This window comes from Ascidiella aspersa, chromosome 7 (assembly GCF_963924565.1).
Source record: "Ascidiella aspersa chromosome 7, kaAscAspe10.2, whole genome shotgun sequence".
NCBI lineage: Eukaryota > Metazoa > Chordata > Ascidiacea > Phlebobranchia > Ascidiidae > Ascidiella > Ascidiella aspersa.
Genome location: NC_139453.1, coordinates 20225639 through 20247763, shown reverse-complemented (window position 1 = coordinate 20247763; position 22125 = coordinate 20225639). Strand labels below are relative to the sequence as shown.

The window sequence follows — 22125 nt, the reverse complement described above, 5'->3', positions numbered from 1 at the left end:
ATAAAAATACGTCAAAATAAAAGACGCCAAAGAAATAATGGCGCATTGGGCATCCAATAAAAAAAAGATTTGCACATTTCCATGGTATTTGTAATACAAAAATGCAAAAGATTGTCGGAACCGCCCATAATTAATAAAACGCAATGAGTTTTTGAGAGGTGTGACTTATATCTAATGGCCACATTGTAAAGACGTAAGAAGAATTATAACAAAAAATTGTTTTAATAGCTTACTTTCCCAATGTGCTAGATATGAAAAAATTATAGTGAACTAAAGCTTGCTAGAAAGTCAAATAAAGGTTGCGCGAAGCAATTTTGCTTCTTAAGAAGACGAAGTATACTCATAAATGTAGTTTGCAGTGACGTGGCTTTGTGTCCTCAGGTTTCAACTCTAGTGACTAGAAAATATACAATTTATAAATAAAGGTTAAATCCAAGCAGGACTTTGTATGAGAATGGATGTTTTCCTTTATTAGTAGATACCTAAAATGTACAAATGCAACCAAGTAAAACTACTTCACTATTCAAAGTAACCACTGCAGTGGTTTCAACTATAGCTGTACTACACATTGCTATTTGGGCTTGTTGTACAATTCTGGGTATAGCAGCTATATGGATCAGATCACAAGAGGGACAGTCTGTTATTTCATTTTTGGGTCTTACTGGACTTCCAATATGGGCATCAATTCCGGTAAGTCGAGTTAGACATTTGTTAGTGCGTTTTTGAATAGAATTTCCGTTGGGAATATTAAAAGGGTTTTGTGTAGTACAATTAATGTTACCATAAGCGTGATGGCTTATTTTATTATTCTAATACAGTTTATTGAAACAATTCACATTTTATGAGAAAATACCATGCTGCTTTATTTAGGTTTGTTTAAACCAGTGGTTCTCAACCTGGGGGTCGCCATGTACAATTTCATTAAGGAAATAATCATAAGAATTAGACAATATGAACTAACAGTTTAGCAGTATAGAAGGAAAAAAAATAAAAACAAATGAATGGACGCTAAAACCAGGATTGCCAGAAGGCCTAAAATTTGAACCAAAAACAATAGATTGTCCTAATTTAACTGCTGTGTCCGATGGTTTGCTTTATCATTAGGACAGTAAGCTTTCTGTCCTAATTTGGCCGAATTTATTTGAAACATTGTGGGATGTAAAACCACGGGCTCACGAGGCCTATAGTAAAACCACGGGCTCACGAGGCCTATAAACTTTGTTTATACCAAATTTAACAACGTTAATTAATAAAATTGTTTGCGATTCGCGCGATTTTGATGCGTATTTCTGCAATAATTTTCTGCCGTACTAAAGCGTCAGGTGTAGTATAGGGCGCTTTAGTTCCAAATTGAAATTTAGGCCAAGTAACAATGAAATTTGTGCTAGGTTTACAATAGGTTACAGGCAAAGTATTTCTACTTTGCAGCGATATCATAACATTTTATATAGCCTCTTCCAAAACATCCACAGAATACCGGTAATAAAATTTTGGTCTTGCCGTTTTGGCAAAGAGAAATAGAATTTACAGACAGGTTTATTATTGCACTGCTGTTAACGACTAACTGTTTTGTAAATTTGTAAGGAATTTTGGCTGCTCACCAAGAACAGTTACCTCCATTGATCACCTTTAGTCTCGCACTAGGTTCATGCTAAATATTATTTGACTTAAAATGTCAATCTCTGGCAACCCTGGCTCAAACCGTAACTTAAGCTTGTTGTGCATAGCACATTTTAGCCAAATATTGATACAATCCTAAACTAGATTCTTTCACTTTTGCCAAATTTTAAATGTGTTTTTTTATTTACTCAGGTTTATTTATCATACACTATAACTGGGAGGTCGCGCAAGTTATCGAAAACTTAAAGGGGGTCGCGAGAACAAAAAGGTTGAGAACCACTGGTTTAAACGCAATATATCGATAAAAAATCTTTTAAAATACCCTTTCTGGATGAAGTCCTTTTTACTAGGACTTATTTTAAAACCTGAAAACAAGTGGCTTTGTCGAATGACAAAATGTATTCTATTGTAATTTTGACAAGCTTTTGTACAATTGTAGTTCATCAGGTATTAATAGGAGTATAGTCATTATATGTTCATATTGACCACGGATGGCGAACCTTTTTATCGCACGGGTTACAAACACGACCTTAATCTTTACAAAATACAGTGGGTCATATATTTAACAATTGCCAATTTTACGAGAAACTTTGCTGCGTTGTTTTAAGTGTTGTTGCCTGGGTTGGCAATTTAAGGTTTTGGGACGATTTCCAAATTCGGATTCCAACGAATAGTAAGAACCTAAATAGTTAACAAATGCTTTAGCATTTTTTATAGGATTTCAGATGTTCATCAGAAAGCTTTTCAGCTCGGTTTAACCAGGTTTTTTAGAGTTTTTAGTCTGCGAGCTGTTCATTTTTCCTAAAGGATCGACACCCTTTACGTTTTACAGCTATAAACAAAATGCTTTTAGTTGTCTGTTTTTCTGCACGCATTTGTTTTGAAGTACAGTTAATGTAGGCCGCTATCTAACCAAGAATTGTTTTTTACTTTTATCCTTTTCTGAAAATGATTGATGATAACATTTCGAGAAAAAAAATGTGTGTTGGGTCGTGACCCGCGGGTCAGTGGTTCGCCATCCCTGATATAGGCCCACTTTGACCTGATGAAGCACATTTGTGCGAATACTTTTCAAAATTACAATATAATTTGGGTACACTATGCACGCTTCTGAAAAGTAGCTTGATAATGAAATAAATGATGACAACTGCGTCCCACCTTTCATAAGTGATTCTTTTGATTTACTCAATCACATTACATAAAAATGATACAAGTCGGTATCGAAATGTCTCAATATAGATTCTGTCGATCTACTCGACCTTTTTGGCTTTACATTTATTATCAAACTATAACAACACGGTTATAGGATTCTTTTTAAACTTTTGCGGCTAAAGACCTAGGCTATATCAAAGAAAAAACGTCGAATAACTTCATAGGTTGTTTAGCCTGTATGGTAGATGAAAAACATTCCAGGTACATTTTGTGTGTCTTTGCAGTTTCCTATTTGCGGGATTCTTTCGATTATGTCTGACAAAACTAATCGACTTAAGCTCATTGCTTGGTTCATGAACTTATCTATTGCAAGTGCCATTGGCTCGTTGGCAATTGCGATTTATTGCGGACTTGCAGTGGCGGACGAATCAGGCAACACAACCAATGCTAAACAGGTATCATACTGTAATAATTCTGGAAAATAGTACATATTGCTGTATATTAGTCTTAAATACACTAAGCTGGTCTACTTTGGACTTTATCGTACGTCACAATGCTGCAAGAGTTGTGCCCAACTGTTGAAAATAAGGCTACAACTCGTGTAAGTCTTAAACTTCAGGACTGTAGTTGTATGTGAAAAACTTCAATAGAATCACTTATAACACGTATTATATCAAAAACAGCAGCAAATTGCTTCATTAAGTTGAAGTTGAATTATTTGCTTTAAAGGTGCATATTTTGTCGCAATTACATTTTGGATTGATTTTGATTTTTGAAGATGGCGAGCGAATCGCGCTGTAATTGTTTGGTCAGAACGGCATTTCTTTTAAAATACTTGCCAGTTTGCATTTTATTGATCTTATAGTTGCTTTATCTTTAAATAACTGTAGGATTAATGACTAAGCCGAAAGAGAAAGTAAAAATTGGTAAAAAACATATGTTTAAATTTTTAAATATTGCCCGCGGCGTTTAATGGTGCACCAGTTAAAAGCTGCCCAAGAAAAATAAAAGCAGCAGCTCTCCGTTTGGTGCTGTAGACTTAGCTAAAGTTGACTTTAATTGCTTTTTGCACGAAAAATACTATGATAAACTTTTTAACTACTAATCCATCATCGCATACCTTACTTAACGTCCAAGTTGATTACCTGTACCGACTATCAAGATTCGAAATACAATTTCGTCTCTTTATGGCAGTGGTTCTCATGCTGGGGTCCGCGAGACAATTTTCTGAGACTGCAAAGCACGATTGGCTGTTCATTTCATTCGCGTAATTGCATGCTTTGATTTGAATTGTGCATTGTGACGTCATAGTCTTGTGTGTGCTAATGAGAATTACGTTTTTTGTAGCTTGCTGCGCTGCCACTGTAGACTATACGGTCACGGTTTTAGAACTGTTCGTAATTGCTTTACTCAAAAAAGCGATTCGTTAGAGGTTTCACATTTTCTGTGGAGATTTCGATCACGATCGGTTTTATATCTGAAAAGCAGAGGCAGCGTGTGACGAAGTTAGAAACTTAGCCACTTCTATAAAAGGCCGCGTTACAATACTTAATACGGTATCAAAAACGTGTAATTTTGCGTTTATTGGCGTATATTTTTTAAGGGGACCGTGAGCAATTAAAAAATTAGAACCACTGCTTTATGGAGTATTTATAGCGCTGCCGCTAATTCTATTAAATTATATACAAAGCCTTAGAATATAGAGTATAAATTTAACGTGCATTTTTTTTCCAAATTAATGTTCTACTTCGTCTTCATGATTTCAGTTGATTGTTGGAGCCGTCACTACCTTTGTAGCCTTCTTGGAGCTTGTTAACTCCACAATTTCTTTCGTTATTTGTTTTAACGCGATTGGCCCCCGTTGCTGCAACACTAAAGTAAGTCCATATTTTTAGGGGCACTATTTTTCAACTCTAGTTTACATGTTCATTATTTCAGCCGTTGATCAAATCGTTGGAAACGTAAAACCTTGCTGTTGTGCTGTATTGATAAGGTTAAAATGTATGAGTATATTGCGAATTGTCTATACTTACTTTCGTGCATGCTTGTTCGTAATAGAATTAATTTATTTTCCCCAATTACAAAATGTTTTGCAGCACACTTAAGGGGATTTTTAAGGTGTTAAAGTATTACTGATGTAAGGCCTTAGAATTGAAAAAAAACATATCACTAATCACTCGATTTTTTGCTCAAGGCAAAATCAGAATAGTAAGTAACCTCTCGGCTAACGAAACGTGTCGCAAACTAAAATGTATACTTCAGGTCAAAATACATTTATCTTATTTTTTGTCACAAATCTATACTGTAAAGAAAATTTTAATCCAAGAAAACTATTTTTATACACAATAAGTTCGGGGTATGCAGCCCAATAAGATCTTGCGCCCTGTACGCCTGGCGAAAAAACAGAAGCTGGGTTAGCTTTTACTGCATAAATCATGCCACTTTCTAGCCCCATATGTCATCTTTGGTACAGGTTTTAAATCCGTTTTTGATTCTGAATTACAATTCATTATTTTGGAAAATAGAAAATAAACCCTATCGATTAGGCCTACTGTATTTGATCAACTGATAAAATTATACTACCATTTTAAACGGGATCTTAGTTTATTATCAGCCTTTTTAAATCTATTATAACACGCAGTTACGGGCAAGAGAAAATGGCGGTTTTCACTCATCTCGTGTAGCGCCTGGCGATGATCTTGAACCAGGCCACGTTGCAGTAATGGCATTACCAGCCAAGCAGGCTGCTGAACTTTTCCTTTCTATGTACAGGTAAATTATAATGCCGATTTTGTTGTTGTAATACGGGTGGGCACAACTAAACTTTTCGCTTTACCGTTTTGATGTAATCACTACCTTGATATTTTAGACCCGGAAATACTCACTCGCAGTTTCACCACTCAGCTTTTGAGGAAGCGCTTTTTGCAAACACTGGAATGGAAGGGCATTACGGCCGCTATGGCTCCCCGCCAGGTCAGAAAATTGCGTACATTTTTTAGTATTTCGTCTGTTTATTACTACTTTTAACTACACCGGTAGCCCTTAGGGTATTAACCAAACCAGTCTACCAATAGCAACATATTTATAAAAAATATAGCATCCCGCCAAGTAAAGTTCAAGCAATATCCTTTAATAAATATAATATACTTCTCTAGTAATTAAGAGCAGCCTTTTTATTATGTAAAAAAGCGATGAAATTAAAATCGACCAATTCTATTATTCGTTAATACATATTTTCCTCATGCTGAAGTTTGTTAAACTGGGCGACGAACCAAGTGACAGAAATTTTTGTTATTTTTATTTATTTATTTGTTTGTAACAGAGGATCACAATTATTCGCTAAGCTTTTTTTCGTAACAATTATTTCTAATCAAATAGAAATTGATATATTTCGAAGCAATTTATGAGGTCAATCGAACTTGAATAGCATTAATCAAGTCGCGATGGACATTGTAATAACCTCTGAATTAAATTTTCGATCAAATAATTGTGATGCAAGCCCATGCTATGAAAACTTGCCTGCGGTGAGGTTATCCGAAACAGCCTCGCTACAAATTAAGCTAAAAATTCTGAATATCGACACTATGTCAATTAAGTGTAGGATTTGCTTGTGTTTTACTCCCTGAGTTTACAGAAAAAGCCCAACGCATACAGGAGAATCCTACTCCCTTCTGCATTACATCTTGGTTAATTTCAAATATGACTCTAAGCCTGGGGCGTCCAACTCAAACATGTCGGCGTGCCAATTTTTATCCTATAACTTCAGCCCCGCGCCAAACTTCAGTTATGTAATTCTTTCTAATAATAAAAGCGTTTTTTTACAAATAATAAAAACGTGTAGCTAGCAGTGCGCATTACTGCATCTAAATGTCCGTCGGTGAGCTGACTCTTTGTTTCTTCACATCAAACTTTATAGTTATGTGAATGCTAGTCTCCACTACAATATAATGTTATAGTATTAGAAGTTAGTTGTCGTGATTGCAGCGATTGTTTTATATCATAAATAAACAATGGAAATTTACTGTATGAAAAATTAGGTATTTTACAATTGACTGAATAGCAAATTAACTAATTTAGGGAGGCCTGCGTGCCATTTTTTATTTGGTCGCGTGCCAAGTGCCGCTTGTTGGACACCCCTGCTCTAAGCTAAAGTTATAGCTTGACTTTAAAGAAAAAATGCAATGTACAAAATGCCAAAATCTTTTTGCCAAGTATATGATATGATAACAACTGTAAGTAATGTTCTCAATATATAATCAATTATTTTAGATGAACATCGAAGGCACAGAAAGAGGGCACGAAGGTCAAGAAGTAGACTCCAGTCTCCTGGTAAACGGTGTAAACCTGAAAAGTGAAATTTTAACATCCAAGTGGAACTTTTGAACGACACATTTTCAATATTATAATACAATTTGTAGTTCAACAGTGCAACCCAATTTTCAGATTTTGAACTACACAAATGCATCTCGCAACTAAAACTTTTGTAAACTTAAACATATCTGAGAACCATGTTACGGAATGTTTGACTTTCGCATAGGCCTATTACAGCAGGAAAATTGCCACCACTTTTTGAAGACAAATTTGTATTTAGTTTTTTAAAACTTAGTTACATAAACGAAATTGAACTTTTTTGGAGTCATTAAATTACATTGATCGACAAATTGCTGTTTCCAGAAAACCTGGCAAAACGTTCGGACGAAACAGAAAGTGATGAGGCGCGTCGACCTAAAAGTAGACAAACGGCTGCTCCACATTTATCCAGCGATCATGAGGAGAAGCAACCGACCACGTAAACTTTATAATAGGTTAAGCGCGGGTGTACACAACATAAGACCAGTGCAAACTTTTAATCTGATCCACGATTTAACAACATTTTTCCTTACGTACCTCAATAAACAAGGAAAAATATATAAAAAAAAATATAAAAAAATATTGCTTTGAAGGGTATACTTTAGCTTAAAGTTAGGAAGTTGGTTTCATTGTTTTTTAATTTGGCGTTATCTTTCATTCGACTAAGACACAACGTTTACATAAACGTTATTCCAAATGGTTTTGTTGTTACCACTAGGCAGATGCTGACCAATACTTGACCTGCAGCTTTTTTTGTCATGCCTATGTATAAGAAATCTTTACACAACAATCATTCGTCAAATATATGTTAGCGGTCTATCATTCTACACCTATACGGCTAGTACCGCGTTTCTTTCGCTTGTTTTTAGGTCTGAGACATTGCGAACCAAAAGCCCATCACCGCAACACGTTCGCTCCAGTTCGCCGACCAAAGTTCCCTGAGCTGCAAAAGATTGTTAGCGGTGATCAGCGTTATATCGAAATTAGACTGACTGCCTTGTGTTCAATGAGAAATGTTTTAACAGAAAGGATATATGTGATGCATTGTGACGGTTTTCTCAGTGCAGCTGCCAAACTCGTATATGCAGACAATTAAGGCTATTAAATATAACATTTTTGAATTACTCAAAAAGTCCCAGATCGATACTTTTTTAACCCTCTTCGTATTGCTTGCGTTATGCAATTTTTTTTCTGTATTATCAAACTATAACCCGTGATCTTTAAAACCATAGTATTAAGACCAACGACATAATAACGCCAAATACACAGTAGTATCCAGTAGACGTAGAGAATAAGATCGAAATCGTCTGAATAAGACCAAAACCTGCTGGAATACATCATAAATTCATCGGAATAAGGCTCAATGCTCAAAATAACTCCTGAAACTGTAGATAGATGGTATGGGACGATAGGGGGCCGTCGGTGTGGCATCGGCCGTTTTGGTGGTGACGTTTGGATGCACTGTTTTGTCACGGAATTTTTGACTCTGTTTTTAGTCCTATTTTGGTCTTAATTCGAACTGCGTTTTATTCTGTTTGATGTTATTGTTATTTTGGTCCTCTGGCTGGAGTCCAATAAAGTGGTATTAATATGTAAACTTTTTTACGCGATGTTTTTTTATCATTTAGAATGCTTAACATGTTTAGATATATTTAGTTGGCCCACTATATCCAGCAGTCAGCAAATTCAGTGTTGAAATCTGCGTCAGGGAGAATCGCTAAAATGTTGCTAAGAGGCAGGTATTCTAAATATTTAAAATGCTTTGCTTCTGGCGCGAATCTTCTTTTATTTTGTTAGTCTGTATTCGGCTGAGTTAACGAACACGGCCATAACAACTTGTTTGGCAAATCATTGGTATAAAATCCTTTAGATCGGGCAATGTGCGAAACTTTTATTAGCTGCCTATCGTATCCTTTCAAAATCTAAATTTGAACGTATTGCCTTAACGAAAAAAAATTCTCGTTTTCCATCATCATCAATTTCAGTTGCGTGATTGGCAGACAACCAGATTTTATGGCCTGCAAACATTAATACGGTTTGTCAGGGATTGTGTTATCATATATGATAACCCTACAAGCATTCTAATAGCCTTGAGCTACGGCTAAAAAAGTCTGTTAATTACAAACGCTAAACGTTTATAATGAATTTGGTAACCAAAACCTGAGCAGCAAACAGAAAAAGTCGAATATTTTATTCTTGAATACATATAGAAACGCCAGTTATATGTTGTGTGATTCATACTGTACTTCTTATATCAATTTATGTGTACGAGAAGTTTTCGGCTATTCCCTAATAAGCGCCAGCAGCATGCGTTTATAGTCTCCGGAGCAGTCATCTGAGATATCTTGCCACAATGTTTTGCCAAACATTGCCACATATTTGTCCTTGATGTTTCCCAAATCAATCTAAAACAATAATCGAAGTACTATTTAAGCCAGGCAAAAATATTGAAAGCATTGCAGTTGGAGAAATATAAAGGCAATGGCTAATTTAATAGTGGGCTATTGCGATGTCTTGCTTGTTAATTTATTGAAATGGTTTCACCAAACTATCTTGCAAAGATGTAACTAAGGAAGCTGCGATACAATAAAGTTCTGGTAATAATCAATTAATAGGTTCAAATTTCTTGTGTGATTGCAGTGCCTCATTTAAATTTGCCCAAAACCAATCGTCAACGATTTCGTGTCGTTGGCTTAAAGTTTAACCAACAACCTGTCGCGGGCGACAAGTTTTAACTGTGAAGGCACCAGGTTGCACACTCCTGGTATAATCAATTGAACTTTTACTTATACAAAACGTAGATCACAATACACTTTGTGATAACTTAGTAATGGGATTATCCAAACCGTTCTTGCTTAGAAGTATTTAAAAAAACCTCGGATCTTCCAACGATGTGTCGAATCAAAGCAGCGTCGTCCGTTCCTAGACCACGCATGGAGTCGTACAGCTTTTGAGCATAGTAGGCGAGATGGTCGGTGGTGATGGCCACAATAGTCCTGTAGGCTTTACGCAGGTCACCGCTTGTCTCAGCATTCACGGCATGGACGAACGAGTGGCCAGCAACCTGACTCAATACCACGAAATATATTGGTAAATCAATTCAAAACCCCTGGATTCAATAGCAATTTGACAAATCAAGTGGACGCTCAAAACAATTGTTTATCCAATTGGCCAGATTCAGGATGTTTTCCCCTAGGTCAGTGGTTCTCAACCTTTTTAGAAACCGGTAAAATTTCAAAACAAACTTTGCGAATCGGTGAACCTTCAAAAATCAAAATTAACCCAGAATGTAGTTACGACAAAAGTATGTAAAAGCTTGAATTTAATAAGTAATTTGCTGTTGTCTTTTTAATATGTCTTACGTGTTATACGTGGTTCTATTGAAGTCTTTCACATACAACTGGCCTTACAGTTTAAGCCTTGAACGCGTTGTAGTCTACTTTTTAACGGTTGGGCACAACACTTGTAGCATTGTGACGTAAGATAATATCCAAAGTAGACAATTAACTCTATGTCACGTACCAATGCTGAAAATTATGGAACGACGAAGATCTAAATTTGATGGACAATCTTTCAACATATTGTATTTTTCAATTGAAATATAAAATTGTAATATATTCGGCGGACCGGCAGAAAGGTTGACGCGGACCGGCACTGGTCGGTTGAGAACCACTGCCATAAGTGACAATGTAGAAAAAGTACAACAAACAGGCGTTTTGTCAACTAAATACCTAACAAATACAATTATTCTAAATATAAATAATATATAGGAAAATAATGTTAGGCGACGTTTGACAAATAAAGCCATTGTGTCTGTGTTCCACAAAAGTTTACACGGCAAGCGTACTGAATAACTTACATCCTGATATTTCTCAAATATGAGTCTCAGCTGAAGATAGCTTCTTGTTGCCAGGATGTTCGTAAAAACGTTTTCGTCAGTGCACAACCAGCGATTCTCTCCGGCCTAAAGAAGAAGTTAAAGCTATGTTTCCTTTGTATACCGTTAATTTCGGTGCAATAAAATAATTGCGGTTTGGTAAATTGAAAATAAAGAACTCTGTTATTTGTATAGTTCGAGCATTTAGCCGCAACGATCTGGATTTTTGTACCTCAAAAATTGCGATCGCATCTACCAAAGCGGCGGCTTCGTCCACTTCGTAAAGTTCATCTCTTTTGGCCAGGAGCATAGCCATAAGCAACTGTTTGAAGTCGCCCGAGGTTTCATCACGGACATCGTCCACCAAACATCGACCGAATATCTCGGCGTAGGCAGCCTAACAACGTAAGTGCGTTATGAGAAAATTGGTTAGTCGCTGCTATGGATAGATAGTGACAATTTAAAAAAAGGAAAACTGTGTTATAGCCTTCTATATACAAACAAAATTAGATTTATTTAACCTTATGTGCAATTTGACGATTTACAAATTCTACATGGTAAAATGTATAAAAAGCATTGGGCATTTAATAAGGGTTGAAAATGTTCTGATTTAAAACGATATTTTTTCTCACTGAAATTGATCAATGATGCAAGTAAGGCAGGCCAAAAACAACAAGGCTGCAGCTCAAGACCTATGGTGATACGGAAACAACTTTACTAACTGAGCTACAGAGGCGGAAGTCGAGAAACAACCATACGCCAGTGCTTGCTACATTCTGTTAGTAGTAGGATATACTTACACTTATGCGATCCACTTGTTCATTGGTTCTCGTGCATAAAATCTCGATTAAAATCTCTTCGTCAGTCCCAACACCTCGCATCGCCCTTCGAAGTTGTTTTGCGTCGTAAACCACTGCTGGCTGCAATTCATAAAATTAATATGTTTTTGGTATTAAAATCTAACAAAGTAAGTAAGATCGCACTATAATATGTAGCAATGTTGCAATGCGTGGCGTTACTTAGTGTTGCAATGCGTGGCGTTACTAAAACAGTAATGGGAAATTATTTCTACAGGGGCCGCGTGAGAATAAGAAAATGTTTTTTGCGCCGGATTAAAAAACGATCGAAAATATCCATATGTGTGATTCTTTTTGAAAGAAATCTGTAAATAGCATTGTTTTAAAAACCTGGTGAGTGTATTTAGAAAATATACTTTTATTTTATATTATATCCCAAAATTAAGATATAAACATTAATTGAGGTTAAGCGTTGTTTTTATTTTGAAAATGTTTTAGGCCGGGGGCAGATTAAACTACTTGGCGACCGGCCCCTGCTTAACGGGGTCGTATCTTGGCCAGGTCTGTTGTAAAACAAACACGCTATTATTATTAACGATATTTCCGTACACAAATAAGGTCATCAAAGTTTGCGAGAAAGGTCGTAAAAAGAACAACTGAGAACCATTCTTATGTTGACCAGGCTACTAAGTCAAACTCTGATTGTCCAATAGTTAAGTCAATAGAACAACATAGTCTTTAAACAATTTCATTTTACCGGAAGGGTGCAATTTACTTATTGTATATATTATTGGATTTTAAATTCGGAACTAACAATGCCCGTCATTATCCCAAATTGGACCTTTTTGTTAAACTAACGTAATTACAACAATTAATGTATCCAACAAACTGAAAAAAACAGAGTACTTCTAAATTTAATTTAAGTCGCTTTCCACTTATAATATAAAAACAATTATAGGAAAAAAACTTGAGCGTTAAAAAAGCAAAACCCTTTTATCCAAAAATTAGGTTTAATAGCGTTATAATGGTGACACTAAAAGTAAAGTTATTAACATACGTCCATAACTGATGTGATGACTTCTTTAAAACCTCCAGACACCTCGCTCCTCAGTTTATCAACCAAACTCTCGCCAAACATTTCCAGGAATCTGTCTTTAAGAATAGCTCGTTGGAGGCTAGACCTAAATAAAAAAATCCTTCAGGCTACTACTTTTGAAAAACTGGCACAGTGTTTACATTCCGTTACTATAGTGACTATATTTAATTATAGTCTGTTTAATTTCAAGTGAAAGTCTGTTTTAGAAAAGCCTTTATGGCGTATGGCCGTATGGTGTCACAAAAATTGTTTCCTTTTTATGGAATTTAAAAAAATGTTGTACCAGTAATGTGCAAATATTTAGCTAGTCAGATTAAAAAGTTTTTGGTTTTCTCGCAAAATATAAGGCACTGAAAAGTTCAAAGCGGTCTTAAAATATACATGTGACGTTACAAAGTTACGTATAAATGTGGGGTCATAAAGAAGTAGCCTTAAAAAAACACGCAGTTCGTTTATTTTGTCAAAGTTTTAGGTTGGAGAGATGTTACCTTTAATACAAAAGCTACATTACAAAGACGTTATTGATTTGCGTAAAGCGATTAAACGCCCTTCTATAGTTTAAATTGTCAAAACTATTAAGAGGGTGCGATGAGACGCATGCGGATATTTTTTACCTAGTTCTGGAAATTTTCAATCTATGAAAACATATATAAGAGAATATTTTATGCATTCGATTCGATAAAAACACATTAACCTAAATAGTTTTAACAAATACATATATATAGAATGGTATTTGATCCCAGAGCTAAGTATGCTAACCAAAAGTAAAAAAAAACTTTACTTAAAGCCAGGCATGACAGTTTTTTATCCATGTTGTAATAGAACGTACGATGCCTTCGGGATAAACAATTTTAATGCAATGGATTTAGACATTTAAGCAAAATAATTAGAATCGCGGGGAGCGCGGTTTTTTTTAATTTTCTTAGTAATAATAGGCAAAAAATGCGATTTTTTTTGGGGGGCATGGTCACGTGCCACTATTTTTGGCACCCCCCCTGCACCTGCCTGTTAGCAAGAATTCGAATAAGGGTTAGCTCGTTCGTTCCAATTCCATCCATAGCTTCGAAGAGAAGATTGCAGTCAAGCTCGGGGTTAAAGTTGGGATCTGGTGTAACAGTAGGCTGAAGAAAAAATATATATATGCAAAATAACAAAAACGTCTTCATCAGTAATTGGTCTAAAACAAATTTTGCAAAATTATTTTGTTTGGGAGAATTTATTTTTTGTGTACATTTGCTACATTTAGCAATTTACATACTCAATCACAAAAATGTCCTAAAAATATGGCACAACCATAATTTGTTATATGCATTGTTTATCGGGGTTAAACTATCTTTTGCAGGTAACTCATATTAATTTATCTTCATAACACTTTATTAAAATACTCACTATTGCTTGAAGGTTTCCCATTTTAGTTGCTAAGTTGAGTTTTCACTGATGTTACTCGCAAATTGATGTTACGAACTGTGCGTTGAAAACTGTTTAAAACTTTTTTTTATATCGGCCAAAAAAAGGAAAGCTAAATAGAGTAATTGCCAAAAGAGGTTAATCAGTGTGTCACATTGCGCTTTGGTTTGCAAATAACAATCAAAAGCCTAAAATTAACCGCATGACCTTCCGTATATATTATAACAAACTGATCGAGGAACGGAAGCTAAATAATACACCACGACCTTTTTCAAAGGTTTAAACCTCTATTGTTTAAAAGCTTCCTGTTTAAAAAACCGCTTCTTTAACTTATTGCACTTACCACATATGCGTCCACCTATAAGACAACATTGGGGATTAAGCACAAAAAAAGAGCACAAGAAAGTAAGTTAATACTTGAAGATATAATTAACACCACAATGTTAAAAATTGCTGTCATATCTATTATACAAAAACAAGGAATTGCACATTGTAGTGAAACAAAGCTGACTTTAATGCAACGTTTCGATTACACAGTGAGTGTTTATAATCACTGTAAATTCCTCCTCAACTAAGACAAATCTCCCACTCACGTATGAGTGTTAAAGTTTGCAGATCCTAAGACGTTGTACTTTCCCATACGAAAGGATGCAATTAACCTAAATGTATAAAACTTTTTAATAATATCTCCGCTAATCAAGACTTGAGTCGGGCCCGAAGTCGACGAAGGCGGTTTATTAACTGAAGTCAGACTCGAGGCTCGAGTAAGACTACTCGAGGCAACTTATCGTCTTTGTTAAAAAATTCTAATTAATGTCTTTTAAATTCAGTAGTGTTAGGGTTAAATCTGGGGTTAAGTAATTTAGATCCATATTTAACTAAATCTCTAGTATAAAGTTTGATTTAAAAGTGCTTTGATGTCGCAACTGTTGCGTATAATTTCTATTAAAATGTTTTAGGTCCTGCGTTTTAATTTTGAAATGTTGATAAGAAGTTTTAGTCATATTATAAACATAAAAACTTGATGATTGTTGTCGTTAGATTAGTTAATAAAAAATACCAACTATAGCTTGTTTTAATTCCATACCTTTCCGTACGCTTAAAAGACAAGCATAAACCCGACAATCCAATGTAATGGTACATTTATTTATTTTGCCGTAAATATCAAGTACAATTCTCTGTTTTTAATTAAAACTTCTTTTCAATTATTAAAGCGTAATTAGAAACGATAGGAGAATGTGTAAAACACATGCAAAGGTCACATGAATGATGCGATCTTCTACTCCCGAATAAGGGCGAGCAGCATGCGTTTGTAGTCTCCAGAGCAGTCATCTGAGATATCTTCGTACAATGTTTTTCCAAACATATCTACGTATTTGTCCTTGATATCTCCTAAGTCAATCTGCACAAATTGTGGTACGTGAGATCAGATGGAATACTAGACTGTCATGTAAATATTATATATTTTAGTTTTTTTTGTTCATCTGTTATTATGAAAACATTCCTCAAGCCATAATACATAAAAAAGTAAAATGTGGTAAATTGAGATTCGTTTATAGTTTTACTCTAAATATAAAAATACCGTCTTGCAAAGAGAAGATAAAAAGGTCTTTTACCTCTGATCTTCCCACGATGTGTCTGATCAGCGCATCGTCGTCGGTTCCAATGCCACGCATCGAATCATACAGCTTTTGTGCATAGTAGCCCAGGTGGTCACTGGCAATGGCCACAATTGCCCTGTAGGCATCGTGAAGGTTGCCAGAAGTTTCTGAATCTATGGCGTCCTCGAAAGAGTTTCCAGCAACCTGTCCATATTTTGTTAGCAATGTTGAGCAATTTTAGATTAGGTTTTGCAACAAAATTCATATCTATGCCTACTTACGTCCTCATACTTGTTGAAAATAATTCGAAGTTGCAGATAGCTTCTTGTTGCTAGGATTTTCGTGAACTCATCTTCGTCCGTTCCAAACCAACGGTTTTCGCCAGCCTGTTAAAATGCAGCACAAATAGTTGTTAAAAATCTAGGCTTTGGCGTCATTTTCTTCCGATCTTTGGTTTTGCATGTTGAAAAGCGATGATAAGGTGCTACACTTGTTTCATGGTCTGTACCTCAAAAATAGCTCTTGCGTCCGCCTCTGCTTGGTCTTCGTCGACTTCAAATAGTTCATCTCTTTCCCCTAATATCATCGCCATTAGCAAGTGTTTGAAATCACCGGAAGTTTCATCTCTGATGTCGTCTGCTAGACTTCTTTCAAAGATTTCAGCGTAAGCCAGCTAATAAAATACGCTATATTTTTTAGTGTGCTTTACACGACAAATTGTTCAAAAAAGATACAAAACAGTTTAATATTTAAAAAAAAGTATCCCAAATTGTTAACCAGATTAACATATTCGTATATTGATTATTAATCTGATTGGAAGGCATGCTAACACGGCCAGTTTTGCAAACTTCTATTCTGACTGAGGCGGAAACAAGGTGAATTACAAGTTTTACCAACTGTTAGCAGTAAAGTCCTTGTAGATAAATAGAATATAGGTAACTTGAATATTTACTCTGATGCGATTGAGCTGCTCGTTTGGTCTGGTGCATAAAATCTCAATCAGAATTTCATCATTTGTTCCTGGTCCTCTCATGGCTTTACGCAATTGCTTGGCGTCGTACACCGCTCTTGGCTATAAGACAATAAGCCAATGTAACAACAAAATATAACCTAGACCTCTTTTAATAATGACCGACAAATAAGGTTTATCCTGTGTATGATGTCAATATATCATTCAAATTGCCACCAGTGATAAAGGTTTGTTTACGTTCGGAAAACCACGCGAAATTGGTACAGGTAATCAAATATTTATACTATAATTATATTTAATAGATACTATAGATAAGGAGGAATAACTAGTTTTTTCATTTTTTATACACACATCCATGACTGCTGTAATTGTCTCTTCGAAATCTCCTGTTAGTTCACTCCTGAGCGTGTCTACTAGGTCATCTCCAAATTCTTCCTGGTACCTTTCCTTTAGAATGTGTCGCTGTAGCGAAGATCTGATAAATATAATCCGCTTTTTTAAATCCGAATTATCATGCTAGATTTCTAGAACAACATTTAAAGCCTTTATTCCAGTTTATGAGCTCTGAGCACCTAATTTTTCCTGTAAAATCGTTAGACGTTGTGTGCTATTGTAACATAGTTTTGTTTAATCAGTCCAAAAATAAGTGTTTATGTGTGTGTGTGTGTGTGTGTGTGTGTATGTGTGTGTGTGTGTGTGTTTGTGTGTGTGTGTGTCAGTGTGTGTCAGTGTGTGTCAGTGTGTGTGTGTGTGTGTACATTTGTGTGTCTATATAGTGTGTATATATGCGGGTATAATATCGACAAAACCCAAGTCTAGGACACTACCTAGTCTGTCGTAAGCGATTGGACAAACGATCAAACACGGTATTTTACAAACACCACAGCACTAAACCATGTCAACGTCAGTCTAGAAACGTGTTTGTCGACGCCGCCGCTTCGTTTTTTTTCCCCGAATCTAGACCTATATTTCTATCAACAGAGGATTGCGTCATTATAAAGAAGGTAACTTGATTTTTATCGTGACATGACGAAAGTATCCGAATAGGCCAATAATTAACTATCAAAGCTGTCGCGGTAGCTTTTGTTTGAATGACGATAAGCATCCGTATCAAAACGAAAGTCTTTACATGACATTGGTGTAACAACAAAACGAAAGTCTTTGCATGGGATTGGTGAACATCCCTAGTTTTGAATTATTTCTTTTCGGCTGTTTCAATAATTAGGCGAAAAACTAGTCAAGATTTTGGACAAATTAAATTCCCGGTTCAAACTGATTGCCTCCGAGAAGTCTGTTATAGTCCTAGCAGTCAACACCAACCTAATTTTGGTTGCAGACACTTTTTTCGTGTTCACTTCTTTTCAAAACGTTTTTTTGACACCCTTTCTTTAAATAATGGTAACATATGAAAACTTTGACACAACATTTAAAGCACTTTACAAGTCCCCGTTTTATATAATTGAACCGGACAATTCATGAGGCGACCAAGTGGGCTATTAACGGAATTGTAATAGCAATTTTTAGGTTTGTTCACAATTGTATTATATCAAAGGTTTGGGTGAATGTGGGACATTAAAGTTAAATTTAAGGTAGCATAACAAAATCGTGACGTAAGTAACGTCGTCCGCGTCTTTAAAAAAATTGATTATACATTTAGAGGTTTTTAGTTTAGAGGTAAAAACTTAACAATTTGTCACAGAATGCGACATATATCACAAAATCCGCGAGAATAACTTTTAAACATTAAAATCTGCGTTTTTCAATTTCGTGCGACGGTTATGTTTCGTGCGAAGTCACACAGACGATGGCAAACATTGTTATAACCAGCAATGTGCAATGTAAACACAGGCTAGTTTATTCAGTCTGTAAAATCCTGTTCAAACACGAGTGATGAAATATCAGTTACTACCCGTAGGAGCTGCGCGTTACGGCGCATAAAATATTAACATGGCCCAATTTTTTGTATATTTATAGGCCAACAAAAATAAAATAAAAACTAAGACTTTATTTAGAGAAGAAGGGATCTAAATGTTATTATGGACATGTTTAAAAGGGGTGCGATAAAAAAAATAAAAGGTCGCCGAGAAAAATAAAAGGACGCGTGCCCGAAACTATGTCGGTAACTTTTTAAATTAGACAGATGTCCTATCAATGTTGGCTTATTGGCGTTTATCACTGTTAGCTTTTACAACATACATTTTTTGATGACGTAAAACAGAAATAACTTAAATAGAAGTAGCAAATGAAAGTTTGTCGTTATAATATTTTGTTTTTCACCTGTTGGCAAGAATTCGGATTATCACTCTTTCGCTAGTTCCAGCACCATCCATGGCATCGTGAAGACGATTAACATCACGATCTGGATCAAAGTCCTCGTCTGGAGTTACTGTAGGCTGAATAATGCAGAAGTGACTATTAGTTTCAACTAACGATGAAAGAAACTATTCAATTTTCTACTTTTCCAATGCTAACTTATTTTAGTATTCGTTTCTATTTTATAAATCACATATACAAAGTCACTTACTGTTGATTCCAAATTTCCCATCTTTTTCAATTTTCAACGTTTCACGTTTGAGAAAATCAAAAGTAGAATTTGCACGGCTCCAAGGTGAGACTAACGACACGATGTACAATCGCAAATGGAAATATACCAACTCAAAAGGCACGCCCTTTTTCGATAAGATAAGTTGGTTTAATCATTGAAAGACCCCATAGGATGATTGGATGCCGCCCACCGTTCTGTTCATACACGCTCATCGTCACAAAACACATCTATGACGTAATGTCAAACATGATATTCAATATTCATATATCCTATCTTAACAGTTTCTTTGCAGTGTAACACATATGAAATCTTTCTAAAAACTAGAAAATATACAGAATCCTTTAATGTTTAAGAAACTGCCTCAAATTTACAGAATTATTTACCAAATTATCTTAAAAGACAAAAGAGCGGCAAAGCAAGACTCAATTACGATGGAAAAAGGCCAACAAATCAAGACCTCTAAACTAAATCTACAGAAGGAAAATTATTACAATTATAAAAAATTAACACTGCTTAACGTGCGAGCTTGAGCATTGTACATTTTGAAAAAAACACGTACTACTTGAATCGTAAAAGTCGGTGTGTCAGATAAGATGCAAAAATCAATTGACAGTACCCAGTAATACTAACCGGTTCGCTGATCTCATAAAATTTAGTGAAACAGTTTTATGGAACCGATGCGAACCGGTTGAATCCCACCACTACCCCCTCTCAAAACAAATTTCCTTACCCGTACCTGGTCCTTTTTGTCCAATTAAACTTTTTTTTACTGCCTTTGTCGTTTTTATGAAGAGATAAACATGGCTAGTTGGCTACTATAAAACTTTTTTTGGGGTTGTTTTATTAGCTATAGGATGTAAAATATACACTTTGTCCCAAAGTTGCAATTAACAAAGGCAGAAATACTTTCTTAGTATGCTTAACAAAAACAAAATTTAATAACCTGAGAAGCATACCGCTTCGAGCAAACAGTCAGCAAGCTGCGATTTTATTCTAACAGCACTTTTATCTCTTTGCTATATCTCTATCATGTTATTGGCCCTGACGGCACCAAAATCGTTCAAGTTGGTTAGACTATTATTTTAGAAGAATGCATGAGACATACGATGCCTTTGGGCTAAACATTTTCTTTCTAAACGGACTGCTTGGCACTAGAATTACCGGTGTGGTCATTTTGCTTATAGGTAACTTGAACTTCCCGATATTTCCTATGTCTATAAAATATTTTGTCATGTATATTTTTAGTTTATTAGAATAACCACAGTGTGAGATAGGAATCGATTTACCTTAAATTATCATCGCCTTACATCAGGGGTTCTTAGACTTTTTTCTGCGGACCCCTAAAGAATTTTTTCCTATGCATGGACCATGTTAGGGAAGACATTTTTAGGGATGACTTCAAAAAATTACGTCACAATACAAATACACTTTAGAAATCTCCTTTTTTAGTCCAAAAATGTAAAAGTGGAGTCTGAATACATTCAGTGCAAAAAGTTTTATTTTTATTTAAACTTATTTCTTTAAAAATGTAATTACTCAAATATACACTAATCTTTCAATTTGGCTTACATGGACCCTACGAGTTCACGTACCACCAAGGGGCCCATGCCTATATTTATAAACCCCTGTCTTACGCGATAGCCGTTTGTTGTGGTATTGTTTTAATGCAATCATGGAACAATAGCTGCAGTAGCTGCGGTAACAGTTAGTTACTATAGCGAGTTCATAATTGTAAACCAAATTTTTTTTTCAAAATTCTATTCTTGGCGGAAGCAGAAAGCGAAAGTAATTCCAAACTAATGAAAACTATCAACAAAATAAAAGTGCAAAAATGTGTTGTAGATGCTGTGTATTGTAAGGTGCGAAAGTGTAGGCCTGCTACAAGTTGTGTGAAAGTTCAATGTGTTGATTGGGCTAAGCGCTGCTATTTTTTTGGTTCTTTTATGCTCTTGGATAGCTACTTGTGGTCCATGTTACAAGCAGCAAATTAAAAAAATAGTCATTTGATATTTTTAGCTTGGTTAAAAAAACTAGCCTATTGTGTTTCAAATAATTTCAATTTTTATGTTAGTTGTAAAGACAAGCAAACAAAACAAACTCCCTCTTCGCAGCTAAAAAGCCGGTTGAAGGCCGACAATGCATTAATTCGTATAGATATGGCTAAGAAGTATATTTCAGAACCTGACATTATAATAGAGCCGCGTATCAATCTCACAGCGTATCAATCTCACACCCACAAAGGTTTAGGTCAATCATTAGTAAAAAAAAACTTATAGCGTAAAATAAAGCTAAATTGTTATTATTTTTTTATTTATTGGCAAACGGTCATTTTGATCGCTCACGATCATTCTATAGTTATGTCCACCACGCGGTAATTCTAGTGACCTTCTAGGGCAGCGTTTCTCAACCGGTGCGCCATGGAAGGTTGCTAGGTGCGCCGCGAGCGAAAGGAAAAAAACATGCCAAAATAAGTTCAAAATTAATCGGATTAATTTAAATCGGAAGACTTTAATGGACAAAATAACGTTTTTAGTCTCAAAAGCTGGAAGTTATTTTAAAGATATGCACTATAAAACCCATATAATAAAAAATGCAGCAAGTGAAGAGAAATACCAGTAGCCTACACCTGATAAAAACGTAATATATTTAAAATGTATCTCGCTTCGCTCGTAAGGTGCGCCGCCACGTTTTCATACGTCTTTAGGTGCGC

At 35.5% G+C, this 22125-nt stretch overlaps 3 protein-coding genes across 3 annotated transcripts; 1 reads left to right on the top strand and 2 right to left on the bottom strand.

Moving 5' to 3' along the window:
- Positions 1-399: 399 nt before the first annotated feature.
- Positions 400-8196, top strand: LOC146138233 (uncharacterized). The gene is made up of 8 exons (XM_083394090.1): positions 400-690; positions 3057-3227; positions 4539-4649; positions 5414-5544; positions 5642-5745; positions 7042-7101; positions 7447-7561; positions 7992-8196. The coding sequence occupies exons 1-8, from the start codon at positions 496-498 to the stop codon at positions 8062-8064; spliced, it is 960 nt and encodes a 319-aa protein (XP_083250216.1). The 5' UTR covers positions 400-495; the 3' UTR covers positions 8065-8196.
- A 1146-nt stretch (positions 8197-9342) lies between these two features.
- Positions 9343-14352, bottom strand: LOC146138232 (annexin A13-like). The gene is made up of 8 exons (XM_083394089.1): positions 14282-14352; positions 13898-14013; positions 12854-12977; positions 11800-11919; positions 11232-11396; positions 10982-11086; positions 9998-10186; positions 9343-9527 (listed from the first exon to the last, which is right to left on the bottom strand). The coding sequence occupies exons 1-8, from the start codon at positions 14300-14302 to the stop codon at positions 9405-9407; spliced, it is 963 nt and encodes a 320-aa protein (XP_083250215.1). The 5' UTR covers positions 14303-14352; the 3' UTR covers positions 9343-9404.
- Positions 14353-15578: 1226 nt separating this feature from the next.
- LOC146138231 (annexin A13-like) lies at positions 15579-19619 on the bottom strand. The gene is made up of 8 exons (XM_083394094.1): positions 19395-19619; positions 19148-19263; positions 17222-17345; positions 16853-16972; positions 16409-16573; positions 16182-16286; positions 15916-16104; positions 15579-15701 (listed from the first exon to the last, which is right to left on the bottom strand). The coding sequence occupies exons 1-8, from the start codon at positions 19413-19415 to the stop codon at positions 15579-15581; spliced, it is 963 nt and encodes a 320-aa protein (XP_083250220.1). The 5' UTR covers positions 19416-19619.
- Between the last annotated feature and the right edge of the window lie 2506 nt (positions 19620-22125).